General features: G+C 42.3%; 1 protein-coding gene across 1 annotated transcript in view; it reads right to left on the bottom strand.

The window, feature by feature from the left end:
* The window catches only part of cacna1ha (calcium channel, voltage-dependent, T type, alpha 1H subunit a), a 252,931-nt gene that overhangs the window by 233,714 nt on the left and 1,915 nt on the right, over nucleotides 1-17,302 (bottom strand). Inside the window, 1 exon segment of the mRNA XM_080206889.1 lies at nucleotides 12,271-12,368. Coding sequence (XP_080063015.1) covers nucleotides 12,271-12,368 — 98 coding nt within the window.

A 17,302-nucleotide genomic window follows, 5' to 3' on the forward strand; every position in this document is an offset into this window, starting at 1 on the left:
GAAACCACGTACTTATTGTAAAGTCTGGTGAATGGTGTTAACAAATCATTTTTGGAAAACATTACAAACAATCTCAAGTCACTCACATATTAAATTAAATCTCCATGAAACAATATGTCCCTCTGTGTACTGACCCTTAAGACCCGGAGTAATTCTTTCCAGTTTCATGTTAAATGTGGCATGTCTGTCATTATCTTCAGGCAGCGAGGTGCAGGCAGGCATTTCGCTGACGGCCTCTAATGATCAGGGGAAAACAAATTATTCCCACAAATGTCCAGTTTGGAATTAAATCCAGTTCTCAAAATTGAAAGGAACGTCTTGCTGGATCACTTTGTAATTTCGAATACCTCAAGAATGTGAACTTGAGTATTTTGAACTAAAACCTGAAAAGACAAGGGATATACGATGCTGTCTCTTTAAAGCCAAAACATAACGGGAGCAAACAAAATGTTCTAATTCTCTCTATTTATAAATGATTTATTTTAATAATGTACTGGAATATCTGAAAACCCATGGACAAAAATGGTAACAGTATATTACTCTTATTTGCATTTAAATGATTAATTTCAGCTCCCCCCACCCCCAAGACCCTCAGTTTGACCTCATGTTTAGACAAGGGAAATATTGACTTGGTCTTATTCAATAAAAAACAATCATATATGAGTAACTAAGAAAGAAGGGACTTGAGATCATGCTGTCCAATTGGGTAAGAGTACAAAAATGTTCCTGTTTATGATAGAACAAATAATCCTGCTAGGCTGGTTTGCTTTAAAGCTAGCCTTAGCACATTTTTGTCAAGAAAGGCTGGTACAATATTGTAACTTCTTCATTTACAATGAGCTGACAACTTTTATGGAGACAGATGATTTGCATTTTTGCAGTAGAGATACTTCAAAGGACAGCAACTCTGCTGCTATAAGGAAAATAGTACTAAAAACTTCAACATACACACTAAATACACAGCCAAAAAATCCCAGTGTTTGTGCTGGCATATGTCAACCCACAGCCACTGCCCCTGATGATTTATAGAATCATACAGTGCAGAAGGAGGCCATTTGGCCCATCAAGTCTGCACAGACCACAATCCTACCCAGACGTTATCCCCAGAACCCCATGTATTTACCCTAGCTAGTCCCCCTGACACTAAGGACAATTTAGCATGGCTAATCAAACTAATTCGCACATCTTTGGAGAGTGGGAGGAAACTGGAGCACCCGTAGGAAACCCACGCAGACACACGAAGAACATGCAATCTCCACACAGACAGTGACCCGAGCCAGAAATTGAACCCAGGTCCCGAGTGCTGAGAGGCAGCAGTGCTAACCGCTGTGCCACTGAAGTTCAAGGTCAGAGAACAGTATTGAGGAAAATGGTTTTGGCATGTCTCAGCTACAGACCTTTGCTATGAGCTGTGGGAGTGGGGCCAGGTGTTATCAGGATTCATCCTAAAGAACTGCAGATTCCCCGTGGCTCGTTACAAAAACGGGCAATTTCAAATCTCCCTTCTTCATAAAACACTCGCTCCTCTGCTCACCCATGCCCATCCACATCCTTGGCAGTTTCAGATAGGTGTTCTGAAATTGGCGCAATTTGGGAAAGTAACTTTTAACTGAGATTTGTAGAAACAATCATACAAATCAACTTAAAATACCAATCGTGGTGATTGTCCCTTTAAGGGCAACACAACAGAGTAAGGGTCACCTGGCCTGGGTGACCAATTGGGTCTGACGAGTGTGGAATCACCCAATGTAAAAATGATTCTTAGAAACATTTTGGGAGCCCATGCAGCTGCTGTAAAATGCTTATTAATAAATACCTTTTGTGTTCATTAACAAAGTCTGTAAAACTGAGTCTTCACACCAATGGATACACAAATGAATCCACTTTGTAACCTTATACATTTCCCAGAAAAAAAAATTCGACCTAACTGTGACTAATGCTATGGCTTTGTGATGTGTTATAGTTTTGACACTGGGGAGTTATCAAATTGGCATAGTTCCCAGAATTGCAAAAATCTTTGCAAAAGCTGCTTGACAGCTATCCTGCCAGAATTCAGAATGTAATAAAATTCGGAGCAGCGTAGGAAAAAGTTAAATCTGCATTTTGATGGTGTTTGGATTCTATAAAAGACAGTACTTTTTTGGATTTCCAAGGGATCCTCTTCCTCCCATATCCCCAAACTCAAGCCATTAAAAAAGGTTACAAAATCTGACCCATCATCTGTTTATTGACTTCACACGCTTGCTCTTCTTCATTCCCCAAGACTAGTCTAGAATTGTATCTCCTCTCATTGGGTTTGTCTGTAATTGGTTGAAAAAACTTTCTTGGACATGCTGCATGAATTTTTCGCCTTCAGTGCCCCTTATATTGTTTGAATCCCAGTTGATATTGAGAAGGTTAAAGTCTCCTACTATTATTACCCTCTTGTTCTTACAGGCAGAAATTTACCAATATATTTGTTCTTCTATCTCCCTTTCACTATTTGGAGGTCTGTAGAATGTTCCTAGAAGTGTGACTGCCCCTTTTTTATTTCTAAGCTCAACCCATAAAGCCTCATTTGTTGACCTGTTGGAATATCATCCCTTCTCACAACTATAATTGATTCATTAACCAATAGTGCTACTTCCCCTCCTTTTTATCTCCCATTCTAACGTGTTTGAAGACTCCACAACCAGGGATATTGAGCTGCCAATTTTGCCCCTCCTTTAGCCAGGTTTATGTTGTAGAATTGACATGCTGCTGCCATTTGTCTACCTGTGCCGTTATCTCACCCACCTTGTTTGTAATACTTCTTGCGTTGAATTATAACAGTTTAAACCTATCAATTTCCCTTGCTGGACACTTTTTAAAACTTTGTTTTTCCTGTAATTCTAAGTCTATCACTACACCCTCTATATCATTAGCTAATGTTCAATCTTCATTTTCCTGAAAGCCTCTGAAGCCTCCTGTTGGTGCGAGCAGACAACGACGATGAAATCCAACATCAATTTCAATGTGCCAGTGTAGTCTTCAGACTCTTGAAGAAAGAGTGTTCGAAGACCAAGACCTCAAATCTAGCACTAGCTCATAGTCTACAGAGTAGCTGTGATCCTGCATCAGAAACACGGACACGATACAGCAGACACCTAAAATCCCTAGAGAGATACCACCAATGTCGCCTCTGCAAAATCCCGCAAACCCACTGGCAGGATAGGCATTCCAATGCGAGTATCCTCTGCCAGGCCAATATCCCCACTATTGAGGCACTAGTCATGCTTGGCAAGCAGCAATGGGCCGGCCACAATGTCCACATGCCTGACATAAGATTCCTGAAACAAGTGTTCTACTCTGAGCTCCGCAATGGCAGGCAATTGCTCGGAAGGCAGAGGAAATTCTGCAAGAACACTCTGAAAGCCTCCCTAAATTAATGCAACATCACCATCTACAAGTGGGAATCGCTTGCTTTAGAACACACAAACTGGAGAAGAAGCATCTGCAAAGTTGCCAATCATCTAGAGCATCAGTGAGTGGAGCACGCCAAGGTCAAGAAACGCAGAGTGCAGATTTCGCCCACCCGCCTGCCCACCTCATCAAACACAATCTGCTAGACCTGTGGCAGAATCAGGATTGGACTATTCAGCCACTCCCTGGAGTGGAAGCAAGCCATCCTCGACCTTGAGGCACTGCCAAAAGAGATGAATCCACTCTGAATCCACTCTTTGCTCTTAATTTTTTTAAGGTATATTACAGAAAAGGTTGAACAGTACTTGAAACAATTTCATGGGGCAATGAAGTCAAATGAGCCACATATGAAATTTCACAAACCAATGTGTCCCTTTAAGTTTCAGAATGTTTAATTTCCTCATATTAAAACATTGATTTCTGAAAATTTGCCAGGGAATGGGATTATAATTCCTAAAACTGATTAATTTAGAACAGCTTTGCAGCAAATGGTTCAGGCACCAGAAAAGTCAATTACTTAAAAGATATTTGTAGAACACCTGAGTTAGGTTTCTTCCCACTCTGGAATGATTAAAATTGCACCTGATATCAACGATTAAGAGAAAAACAGGAACTGTGGACAGATTTTTATCAATAAGCTGAATTTTAATTTTGGATTTTTTACTTTATGTTCTGATGCCAGGTTAAGCCGTTTGGGTGGGAATTTCCAGTTTTTTCAGCAGAGTGGCACAACGTTTGCGAGTTGTGGGGTTATGCTACAATTGTACAGGACCTTGGTGAGACCACATTTGGAATATTGTGTGCAGTTCTGGTCACCTCACTATAAGGAAGATGTGGAAGCATTGGAGAGAGTGCAGAGGAGATTTATCAGGATGCTGCCTGGTTTGGAGAGTAGTCTTATGGGGAGGGGTTGAGGGAGCTGGGGCTTTTCTCTTTAGAACAGAGGAGGATGAGAGGCGACTTAATAGAGGTTTATAAGATAGATAGAGTGGACATGCAGTGACTATTTCCTTGGGTGGATGTAACTGTTACTAGGGGGCATAACTATAAGGTTCATGGTGGGAGATATAGGAGGGATGTCCAAGGTAGGTCCTTTACTCAGAGAGTGGTTGGGGTGTGCAATGGACTGCCTGCTGTGATAGTGGAGTCGGACACTTTAGGAATTTTCAAGCGGTTATTGGATAGGTACATGGAGCACATCAGAATGATAGGGAATGGGATAGTTTGATCTTGGGTTTGGAAATAGCTCGGCACAATATCAAGGGCCAAGGGGCCTGTACTGTGCTGTATTGTTCTATGTTCTATAACGTGTCAGAAAAATGGCTTGGAAGCTTCCAGCTCCAATGGCTGATTTCTCCGTCGTATTATAGAATCATAGAATCCCCACAGTGCAGAAGGAAGTCATTCGGCCCATTCCATCCAGCCCTATTCCCATAACCCCATGCATTTACTGTAGCTACTTCTTTGACACTAAGGGGCAATTTAGCATGGCCAATCCACCTAACCCACACATCTTTGGACTGTGGGAGGAACCGGAGCACCTGGAGGAAACCCACGCAGACTCAAGGAGAACATGCAGACTCCACACAGACAGTGACCCAAGCCGGCATGGTGATGCAGCAATGCTAACCACAGTGCCACCATGCTGCCCAAAGTATTATTTAAGCAATTATCGAAAAAAAATTGAAAGGGTGGTTCCCATGATGCAGTGTTGGTGAGGTGTGCTCTGATTGTGCCCATCCTGCCAGAAACTTAGATTATGGCACCTATATAAAAGATTAAAAATAACCCCCCACCCCACCCAAGGCAACATGTCCTGCCCCTGCATTGCTCCTGGCAATGCCTGGGTAATGTCCCCATGACACTCTCCCCACCAAGTGATGTACTCATCTGGGGATTCTGATGGTCAGGTGTGCACCTTGGGAGGCCTTTAATGTTGGTGACCCTACCCAATGAAAACAGCCCATGCCTTTAATTTTGTGTTGTTCACTTATTCTTCCACATTTAAATTATTGTTTGGAGGCTATGGAAACACACCTAGAACTAATATTAATCCTGTCTATGCGTTACAGAAAAAATCCACATTAAAAGTACAATGAACTTTCAAGGACATACCAACAAATTATTTATAAATGTAGGAAGTTAATTGAAGTGAAATTGCAATTGTTATTTATAAAGCAAAAGATGAATTATTACCTGAAAATGTGCAAGCAAATGTGTACTATAAGGAATGATGATTATGAATTAAAAGGGAAAAACAACTTTTAAAAAACACTGGCTGGAATTTTCTGGCTGTTTGAACTGGCAGGATCTTCTGGTCCTGCCCATAGTACATCCCTACTGCAGGTCTCCCAGTAACGAGAGATACATTTAATGGGAAATCCTGTTGCCTGAAAATTTGTAAAGAATGAGGAAGCTGCCAGCCCCAGTGGTGGATTTCTCTGCCGTGTTATTCAGGTGATGGTCTATGGAACTTGAAAGGGTGATTCCCATGACGTAATGCTGGTGATGTGGGCTCTGTCACTACCATGAGAGCTAGCAGCTTCTAGGAGATCCTGCTGCTGGCCAGCTCTGCTGCTGAGAAAGACATGGCAGATGGTGCAGAAATCCCCACCCTTTATATTTGCATCACTTTAAAGTCTTTGGCCAGAATGTTACTGCTGTTCACACCAGCGGAATTTTCCCATTCCACTGAACTGAATGGCGATTTGGCTGGGTGCCAAATTCTCCCACTTTGCTGCAGGAGTGTGGCATGAACAGCTAGTAAGATCGCATCTTATGTGTATTTTGGATTGTAGGGTGAATCTTTGAAATGCTTTGGATGAAGACTTGAAAAGACGTACAGATGTTTATTTATAGGTTTTAAAAAGGTATAAAGGATCAAAATGTTAATTTCTACAAAGTGAAGGAATAAGATGGCTGTATTGTGTTTATATGTCTTATGGAGGTATTGTTAGCATATTAGGAACACAAAAAAGAGAAAAGTATGTGACTGGGAACTGGAAAATTATTAAGTACTTGAACTCTATTTATGATAAGGGATAGGAATTTCTAGGTTTTACTTCATCCTTCTACTTTTCGATCATGTATGTACTATATATTATTTGGTATTTATTTTATTTATGTTCCGTGTAAGTAGTAGTTTATTATTTTGGCATGTTCAATGTTAGTGGGGTTCATAAAACCCTGGGATTTTAAAAACTAATAAAACTACTAAACAGGGGAAATTAATTTAGTATACAGACCACAATGTGTCTTATACTTATTTCATACAAAGATGGTACTTGCATGGACACTCACATGCCTACTGCCATGGAAATTAAATATATATTTTAGATTTAAACAAATATTTTTGAATGTAATGTACATCTTGGCCAAAATGTAAATTGTGCTGGAGCACTATAGGAAGAGTAAACTAGACAGACCAAATTCTTTGGGAACTATAAGCCACATGTTATGTTATTGGAAAAGTCATGGCAAATTCTCATACTCTAAAAAATGCACAAAGTATATAAAATATTCAGTTCTTACTGATAATAAGGCAGAATGAGGCGGTAGGAACATTGCCTTTTCAACCCTGTGGCTTATGGTGGAAAAACGCATTGAACCTTATGGATTTACGTAGGTGAGGTTGCTTAGTAACTGTGGGTAGGAACTTACGGGTCCTCTAGACCAATGAATCCCTACTTCTGTTAGAAAGTAGGATACAGCTGGCCAAGGTGTACAAATGCAATTGGAGCATCTAGTCAGGACGACAGGGTAGGTGGGACAAATGATTTCTTGAAAACGTATAACTGTTTTGCCATTGCATGTAAACTTCAGAAAGGAGTTGGCATGTCCGACCGCCTTTTTCTCTGGATGTGTTAGTCAATAAATATGTCTTTAACCAGCACACTGTCTTTCACGAGTCTTAGTGTAACGCTGGGTTCAGGTCAATATGTATCACTTGAGAGCAAAACCCTGCTCCATTCACAATAAGTAAATTGAAACAAATTGAATAATGACGTATCAGTTATGTGAGTCCTCAATTCTCTGAAATTTGTTGAATCTGAACTTACTGACTGCTAAATTCAAAAGGTGAATTAATGTTTTCTTTCAACACTTAACTGGTCAGTATACGTAAGGTACATTTGCAGAAGTCTCACCTTGGCCTAGCTCCTATTTCGTTGGTTAGCTGTATTGGCTTATACAATTGAACACCCCAATTACCTTCGAAACTCTGAGCATAATTTCAGATACGCGTTTTCACTGAAACATTACTTAACTGTTTCAATTGTGCAAACACTAGAAAAACATGCAGTTTGTGAAAGCTGACTGTTAAATTTCCGTATGTTTAGTTTATTTCTTTGTCCTCCATTGTTCTGTTAAATATGTAAGTTACTCATGCGCACTGCTACTTATTTGTACATGTTAATGTAATTGTAGAAGCAATTTTAATTATCATAATAAATGTTCCAAGGTATGGCATAATTACCAGTGTATCCAGGAACAAAGGAAGTCATGAACAATTTCCTCTAACTATAGTAACTACATTTAACAAGATCTAACCAAACAGATAGCAGCAGAAACATTATGACTGCGCCATTTTCAATTTATTCTGATTTTCTTCCTAAAATAACTTCAACTTCAAACACAACGGCTCAGATTCACGCAAAAAAATTCCAAGTCCCCAATTCATGTGAAAACAGGAGTAACTCCTGCTGATTTTTTTAGCGTGATTTTCAGATTGAATCTCCGACATTCTGTGCATTACAGGGTGCTGTAGCATGATTCACTCTGGAAATCAGGGGCAGGGCCTATTCCTGCTGGAGAGACCAACACCATAGCATTGAGCAGGCCACTGATCTGTCAGCACAGAGATTGCGCATGCACAGTGGCCCTGCATTGCCAGTCTCCAGTTCTCTGGCCCAGCCCTCAAATGCCCCATTGCTGCCCTTATGAACCCCCCATCCCCCAATCGCTGACCTCCTGGACCTCCCTGGGGCGACTGCTACGTCCCCACTCCCTGGCCAGCCCCGATCTCACCGACCCCTCCTCCCCCCACAAAACCTGGCCAGCCCCGATCTTCCAATCCCACCCCAGCCCCGACCTCCCTTGCCCCCGACAGTCCCCCAACTACCCACCCTTCTGACAATCCCAACAGCCTTGATAAACTCCTGACAGACCTGATACCCCCCCAACAGCCCTGACCCCCAACAGTACTGACACCCACTTCCTCATCCAGATGGCCAGCCCCAATCGCCATCCGCCCTCCCTCTGCCACTGATCCTGAATGCAGAATGGCAGCGAGACTCTCCACCCTCACCGATCGCTTATCTCAAAATGCCTTGCCCCCTTTGGCCCCACCCCCTTGGCACTGCCTAGTGGGCAGTGTCAGGGTGCCCCTTGGGCAGAGTCAGTTTGTCCTTTGGGCAGTGCCAGGGTCCAGGCTGGCACTGCCTAAGGGGCACTCCCTTTACTGCCAACCTCGGAGGGACTTAATGGCCTCTCTTCACTCCAGCAAGGTTGGCTGCCTCTTCCCCATTAGTGGGAAGCAGTTGTAAACCCTGGTGGAGTGAACCACCCCTGACAATGGGGGGAGGATGCTAGCGGGACAGAAACTTCTGTCTCAGGCCCATTAATCAAATGGAAATCCCGATTAGCATTTTGAAATTAGCTCCGCATCGATTTTCAGTTTGTGCTGATTATTCTTGGGCTGGGAGACACGTGAAGCCCATTGAGCTGCTAGAATACTGCAATGGGCTTGGGAGTATTGCCACCTACGATTCTTAGCATCTGTTTAACTTACAGTAATGAAAACTTATGCCTGTGTAACACTTTTACAATACAGTAGAGCACTGCAATATACTTCAATGTGTAAAACAAAGCTGCAATTGGACAGAGATTTTCCCCGTATTATAAGTGTTTTGAGAAAGTGAAGAGTGGCAGCAGAGCCTCCTCACAATGGTTAACAGAAACTCATCAATGGAATCACATTAGCCTGTAGTCTATCGCCATTGAATAACTAGAATTGCACACTTGCCCAGTACCTTTCCCATTTGTATCATAAGGACAATATCATTAAAGTTTCTTTTCTTGACTTATTATGTCACTCTACAGTTTCTCATAACACTTACAATATGGGGAAAATCTCTGTCCTGTCACTGCTTCATTTTGCATGGTGCTTGATAGATACTGTGGTTCTCAAGTATTCATGCATTAAGATAGATGCTTTGATTTCAAAATAATTCTTGGAACAACAAAAAGCTCTTCTGTGCATTCTTTACAGAATGACACAATCAGAATTCTGATTGCAGATTCCTTGTCCAATGGGGAATAACACAGAGCATGGTGACCTCACATTTAAGGGGAAAGAAGCAGCATTAATTATAAAAAAAAGCTAAGTTTATTCCCTCTATCTTTAGAGCTATCAGGAAAGGTTACAGGCTGTTTTTTATTCAGCCTGTCATGATGGGAACCATGGTAGCCAGGCCCACTTAAACTCGGGAGAGGCCCTGCATCATCTCCTGGTGACAGCAAAACCTCCCTCTTTCCAAGCAAATGGCAGGGCAGAAGGTTCTGACATAGCATTCGTGTCCACTAGCAACACAATGTCAATTAGACTCATTAATGAGCCACTGGCAGCCATCATTCCTGAGCACTACCCAATTCAGCTGTGGCTAAGGGATTAAATGGAATCACGCGGCATTTCTGTGCTTCCCAGTAAACGCTGTCAGGTTTGCCAGCTGCCTTCCAGGAGGTCCCTCATTATCAGGCACTTTCTGGCTGATCATAGGACTCAGCTTTGTGGAGAGGGGGAATTGAAAGCCAACTCCTGACCTTGACCCCCCCGCCCCCCTCTGTTCCCCTCACCTGCAACTCACACCTGCAATTCCCATCCCACCCTCACTCACTCACCTTCGACCTCAGCAATCCCAGCCCTCTGGTGAGTGTATTACTGGCAGCTGCCACCAGTCCCAGTAGCGCTAATGATAACAAAGAGCTGTTGCCATCTGATTGCTTAACAGTTCATGGTGTGAGGGATTTCCACTGCTGGGAGTCCTTAATCCTGGCAGGGAGGGGTGGCAAACGGCACATAATTAACTGCCTGATGGACACCTAATACCATTGGGCCTCTTTGAGCTAAGAAGAATTCCCTGCCTGTTTCCCGATCAGTGAGTGAGATCCCCATCAAGCTGGCTAATTACAGCTCCATGATCCCAGTCCAACTGTAGCCTGTAAACATACATGTAACTGACTGACTGAAATTCAACTGTAAAATGCAGAAAAAGGTGTGAAACCTATCTGTGTCCTCTGTGCGAATAATTAAGTATGAATGTGGGATTTTTTTAAAATCAACACTATTAGTTAAGGAAAGAAAAACAAAATATCCTGAAACTTTTACAAAACAGGTGAGGGCCACAAAACCTTCCAGCAAACCTCTGCATAGTTGCAGGAGAAGTCTGGTCGAAGATTGCCAAATTAATGCAAAACCTGTTTGCAGCAGATCTTGAACTTTCACGTTTTTTTATACAGCCTTGATAGGGCGACCTGCTATAATGCTACAAACTGTGTGTTCTGCATGTCCCAGGCCCCACTATCGTCAACTTCTTCATCAATGACCTTTTCTCTACCATAACGTCAGAAATGGGGATATTTGCTGATGATTGCACAGTGTTCTGTTCCATTCACAATGTCTCAGATAATGAAGTAGTCCATGACAATATGTAGCAAGACTTGGACAACATTCAGGCTTGTGCTGAGAAATGGCAAGTCACATTCATGTCCTACAAGTGGAAGGCAATGACCATCTCCAACAAAAGAGAGACCATCTCCTCTTGACTTACCGTTGTCATTACCATTGACTATAAACTTAATTGAACCAGTCATATAAACACTCTGGTTACAACAGCGAGTCAGAGATTGGAAGCTCTTGTGGAAGTAACTCAGCTTTCGAATCTCCAAGTTCTTTCCACCAGCAGCCAAGAGTGTAAAGGAACAATCTCCACTTACTTGTATGGATGCAGTTCCAAAAACACTATCAGGGATAAAACAGCCCATTTCAACACCCAATCCACCAGCTTAAACGTTCCTCCCTCTTGTTAGGAATCAGTTCACAGATCTTCCAATTAAGTCCAACTTGATGTCAATGATTCAACAGAAGTCACTGATATATAAAGGGGCCACGGGTGGCACATTTGTTGGTGGAGAATTTTGTGTGGAGTTGGATCAAAGAAACAAAGGTATTATGAAGAAGCAGAACTCGTGTCTCCTTTACTCACAGTAACTGAGAGACTCAAACACCTCCACACTGTGCACCATGGCTGCACTGTGTACCATCTGCAAGATGCACTGCAGTGACTCCCTCAGATATTTTCTAGGTTATTGTTTCTTCATCATCACTGTGGCAAAATCTTGGAACTCCCTATCTAACAACACTATGGGTATACCAAATCCAAAAGAACATTTAGTGGTTGAAAGAAGGTGGCTCACTACAACCTTCTCAAGGGTAATTAGGGATGAGCAATAAATCCTAATAGTACCAATATCCCAACCAATGAATTTAAAATAAAAACTTTGGTGGATTTGAACTGATCAGTGGTCAATTAATTCCATAATTTACACCAGGATTGAAGGCCCACAGAATTCCGGGCCCAAAATATTCTTTATTCAATGAGCAGAAGAAAATCTGTCTTGAGACGAAGCAGTGACTTCCAAGCTATACTTGAACAAAATGTTGTAATAATCAAGGGAGAATCACTTACCATCAGCAGTGCTAAAGTTAATACAGAAGTCAGACAGAAAAAAATGTACACGAATTTTGAAAATAAAGGGAAATCAATGACTTACTAGGAACTCTATTAATAGCTCTTAATGGCCTGAGAACCCGAACAGTTCGGATTGCTGAGAGACTTGCATTGTGTCCATCCAGTGAATATTCCAGCATCCTGCAATCAAAGATACATATATAATTCATCTACATATGTTCATCATTCAAATCATGTGCTTATGTTAACTTATTCAAAATCATTTTGTGAAAACATTCCTTCTATTTGAAAATGCTCCTCTGAAGGTGCGCATGCTCAATAAATGGCTCAAGACAGATGCTTATCCATTTAACAGGGATAATTTTCTGGCTTTGAGCTCCCTGGCAGTGTTTTGCTTGCCAAAATCCAATGTGATTGTCAAAGCATATGCATTTGCTTTTAGCGTGTACCAATGTTGCCTTAATTGGAGTATTAGTTACTGTTGGTTTATAAACATTGCTCAGTAAAATTATTTTAGCAATTATGTCAATTAATGTAAACAAACAGGAATAAACTGATTCTCATCTGAACTGTTGTCAAAATCACTTTTCAATGCAATAAGGCACTTAGTTTCTACAGCAGATGTGAAACACAGGTAAACAGGTCATTATAACCTGTAGCAGACAAAGTAAAACTGAACCACCCAAGTGTGGGAACCAGGATGGTTCTGAACAAAACAGAATTGAAAGGCAAATGGTGAAACGTTTTACAGGCTGTTGATAATGACTTTCATTAAACTCACTGTTGTCTGCAGCAGCATACATAGAAAGGATCCAAGCTGGCTAATGCTATCCTTGTATAAAATGTTGGACTTTGTTTAATCTCTGTAGATAAAATCATTGGGCTGGATTCCCCGGCCTCGTGAGACAGCCCACAGTAATCCTGATGTCCCACAGAATGGGGCAACGGCCAAAAATTGAGATTCCCGACAGTCATCAAGGAAATTGGGATTTACCTGCCGCCAGCTGATAATTATGCAAAACGGGTTTGACAGCCCATTCACCAGACACCCACCATGCAGCTGCCTTCCCAGCAGAAATGGAACCAGGAGGACTTTATGTTACTAATCACGTGGAGACATGGCGTGCAGGGCCCCGAGAGTCCAGGGGAGCACCGCCAACCATTCAGAAAATAGGGGTATCCTCCCCCCACCACTCAAATCACAGCTCACTCCAACCCCCTCCATCCCACACAGGCATGGAGGTAACCTGACCCCCCACCCCCTCGCACTGCCCCCCTCCCCTTCAGACTCCCCTCAGGCCCTTACTCCCAGATCCCATCTCAGACCTCCATGTCCTCTCCTCCCACAGACTCCCAATTTGTCCCCTCTCCTGTCAGATCCCCAACTGAGGCTCTTTCTCCTCAAATCTACCCAGGCCCCCTTCTCACCCCCCTCAGACCACCCACATGTCCTCTCCCTCCCTCAGGCCTCCCAATTCAGGCCACATGCTGCTTGGCACCCTGACACTGACACCTTAGGAGGATCGAGGAGGTAGATATAGCAGCCATTTCCCCTCTTCCCCAAGAGTCCTGGGGTAGGTTGGGCTCAGGATAAGGGGTTGACCTCACCACTCTCCCCTGGGATGGGGGTGTCGTGCCCCTTCTAGCCCTAGCAGACCTGAAGAGCCCCCCCGGCATGGTGATTTCAGGCAACCTTGTGATCAACATCTGCATTCCTGCCTGTCAGCTGTAAAAATTATGAAGTGGCCAGATCACTTTAATCTCCATACCCCCTGGTCACCTGGCAGCCATTTAAATTACTATATTATTCTATTCTGCATCAGGGATTTCCCTATCCCTCTGTCAGAAGCTGCAGGTGTGAGCACACCACTTTGAAGTCCTGTGAAAGAGAGGAAGTATCAATTTCACCAGAGAGAGGGTTCCATTCTGCACTACTGTGCACTCAGTCCCAATGCATTTGCACAGCCTAGATTTTAAGTTTCTGAGGCATCTTAGCAAGCTGAAACCTTTGAAACCCTCTTTAGTGCATTGAAACCCTTTGATCTCTAACAAGTTCAATGTGCAATGCTTTGAAATGGGCATCCATTGACGGCTTAATGGATTTCTACTCATGCTGCAGTCTGCTATGTTTCTTTTTATTCCCTTCACGCTTGAATGTAACTCAAGTACCTCAATTGATCCTATCTGAAATATTTACAAAGATTCTAAGCCTGAATGACAGTTGTTGATTCTTCAAGAGGAATAAATGGTTTAAGTTAAGACGCTAGGCCAGGATTTTGGTGCCAGGGGGCAGTGTACTACTGACAATGTTAAGGTGCAAGGCCTGAAGGGGGTCCTGAGTGGTGGTCAGAGGAGGAAGGGGGGCCAGAGTGAGGGTTCTGAAGGGGAAGGGCAGCCTGAGTGAAGGGTTAGGTCACCTTTGTGCCTGCGTGCTGTGGGGTGGGATGGTTACCTGTTATTTGTGGATGCGGGGGGTGGGGGGGGTGGGGAATGCCTCTCTTTAGCGATGGGTTGGTGGTGTTCCTCTGGTCAGTGGGAATGGGTCACCATTTTATTTTCTGGGAAGAGTGGGGGCCTGTCTCTGACTGCCCTTTAAAAACCTTGCCCCAATCTCAGAACAGCAGGGCTGGCTGGTGGGCTCCCTGACAAGATCTCATTAGCATTTTGCGGATGGGTGATTCCCAGCTGACAGACACGGTTAATGTGAATGGGAAACACTCCAGTTTTCCCTCTGGCATGGGCACTTTACCTGAAAATGGGAGAATTCCGCCCATTATGTTTATTTGCAGTAAGAGACTATTCCTAGGCCCATTTCCTATTTCCCATGTTCTTATGTTCCTATGTCTGCAACAAATGTTGAGGAAAAGCATTCCCATGTACTACAGTAGTCAGGCATTGCTCAGAAAGTTCCTCTGAGGAAATCAAGTTTTTAAAAACTTAATTTAAGTAGCTTATTTTAAAAATCATTTTTGAGGACAAGTATCAAACAAAAGTGGCCTGCGACTTAAATTCTCAAAGATTCTCAGCCTATCTGATACACTTGACTGCCTCAAGTTGGTGTGAAACCAGTGGCTTTTGGCTGACATCCAAACATGTTTTAATTGGTTCCAGCAGTTCCCAGATGCACCCAACAGTGATCTGATCATAAGTTGTCAATATGAACTAATCACAGTGACAGCAGCAAGAATTTCTTGTGAAATACTGAGAAGATGACAAGTTGCAACACTGATGTTTGCCAAGGATATGGAGGATAAATCAATGCAGTGGGAACTGGTAATCTGTAATTGTGAAAGCTGTAAAGAGGTCAAGGTTTCTGCAGGGGCAAAACGCAACTGCAGGGTTGAAAGTTCTTACTTGCATGGGATGTTATGGTAAATGAGGGCTACACTTGTCTGCAGATTGTCCCTGCCCTTGGGGGTCCTTTTTCGTTCATCCTGGCCTTCGTCTTGATGTTCCATGTTTTGACAAAATTTTAATTCCCTATAACCCTCAAAGTTTGTATCTGAACTTATCAGTAACTATGAAAATGAGTTCCAAAAATTGAATGCAATTGGCACTTGAGATTTAACATGGATAGGTGTTAAAACAGTGTAAACCAACTGGAAAATTATATCTGGGGATGAAAATTGGTCCTTTCTTTTATAAACCATAATGCTATTTTATATAAATCTATAACAAGAGGAATAACTCATTAAAATACACCTAAATTCCATCACATTGGTGGCAGAGAATTGAGACAATCTGCACAATCACAAAGGCTGATTCCTTGCTTTTCATGAAGAAGTGGTATTTCAAGAGTGCTACCCCAATTTTTGATCCAATTCCCACACAGATGGGTTAAATACAAAGTAATCAGATTCAAAGTAAAATTGGACAATGAGTAAGGAATTGATGAAAGAATAGGGGTGGGATTTTTCAGTCATGCCTGCTCCAAGACTGGAAATTCCTGGCCAAGATCAATGGACCTTTGAATGGTTAATCAAATTTTCCATTCCACCCATGATGATTTCCATAGCGTGCAGGACTAAAATATTTATCCCTACCTCTGAGTGGTCCACAGGTAGCACTGAAATGGTTTACTGATAAATCGAAAGAGATTTGGGCAATTTAACCTAAATTTGTTATTCAACCTGCCAAAGTAAATAGAATGTCGACCTCTGGGAGAAGAAAGCTTATAGATTTATATAAAATAACATTATGGTTCATAAAAGAAAGGACCAATTTTCATTTCCAGATATACTTTTCCAGCTGGTTTACATTGTTTTAACACCTATCCATGTTAAATCTCAAGTACCAATAGCATTCAATTTTTGGAACTCGTTTGCATAGTTACTCAAAAGTTCAGGTACAAACTTAGAGGGTTATAGGAGTATAACATTTTGTTAAAACATGGAGCATCAAGAGGAAGACCAGGATGAAGGAAAAAGGACTCCCAAAGGCAGGGACAATCTGCAGACAAGTGTAGCCCAACATCTAGACTACCACCCTCCACATTCACCCTCCCATATTTTAATAGATTTTTAATTGAAGTGGTGCTGCATGAGACACCTGTAGAGATGATTTTCCTCTGTGCCATTCCAAGATCAGTACTGCATGTCTATAGAAAGTACTGACAAGTCTGAGATCAGTTTTGGCCATTACCCTCCTTGCATATGTACAGCATCTAGACTGCATGGTTGCTGGAAGGATCCTTGCAACAGATGGCAAAGCTCAACATTTGCCCTTCTTATTGATCCAGACCCTGAAAAGTTAGGGTATCATAATCATTCTTAGGTAGGCTTGCAGAGGAGCACAGATATGATGGATGACATCTTGGTAAGTAGAACCAAACAAGCAATCTTGGCTCCTAGTCAGTCTGGCAAGTCTACTTTTATGCAGTATCACACAAATTGTGACATGCAGTTTTCACAGTGCCTCTGAACAATCAATCACAACAGAGTTCAGTTAAGTATTCATGCTGTATTGTGATGCCACCAATGTCTATGGACACAGGTGTTTTGGCAAGGGAAGACTGCAATAATATCTGCCAAGTCACAAATGAAACCAATTCTTCTAGCTATTGTAAGGAAGGTCTGGGCAGGGGGGCATTCATCAATTCTTGAGCAGCCTGAAGA

This window comes from Carcharhinus amblyrhynchos, chromosome 18, assembly GCF_965287045.1.
Source record: "Carcharhinus amblyrhynchos chromosome 18, sCarAmb.v2.hapA, whole genome shotgun sequence".
Taxonomy (NCBI): Eukaryota; Metazoa; Chordata; class Chondrichthyes; order Carcharhiniformes; family Carcharhinidae; genus Carcharhinus; species Carcharhinus amblyrhynchos.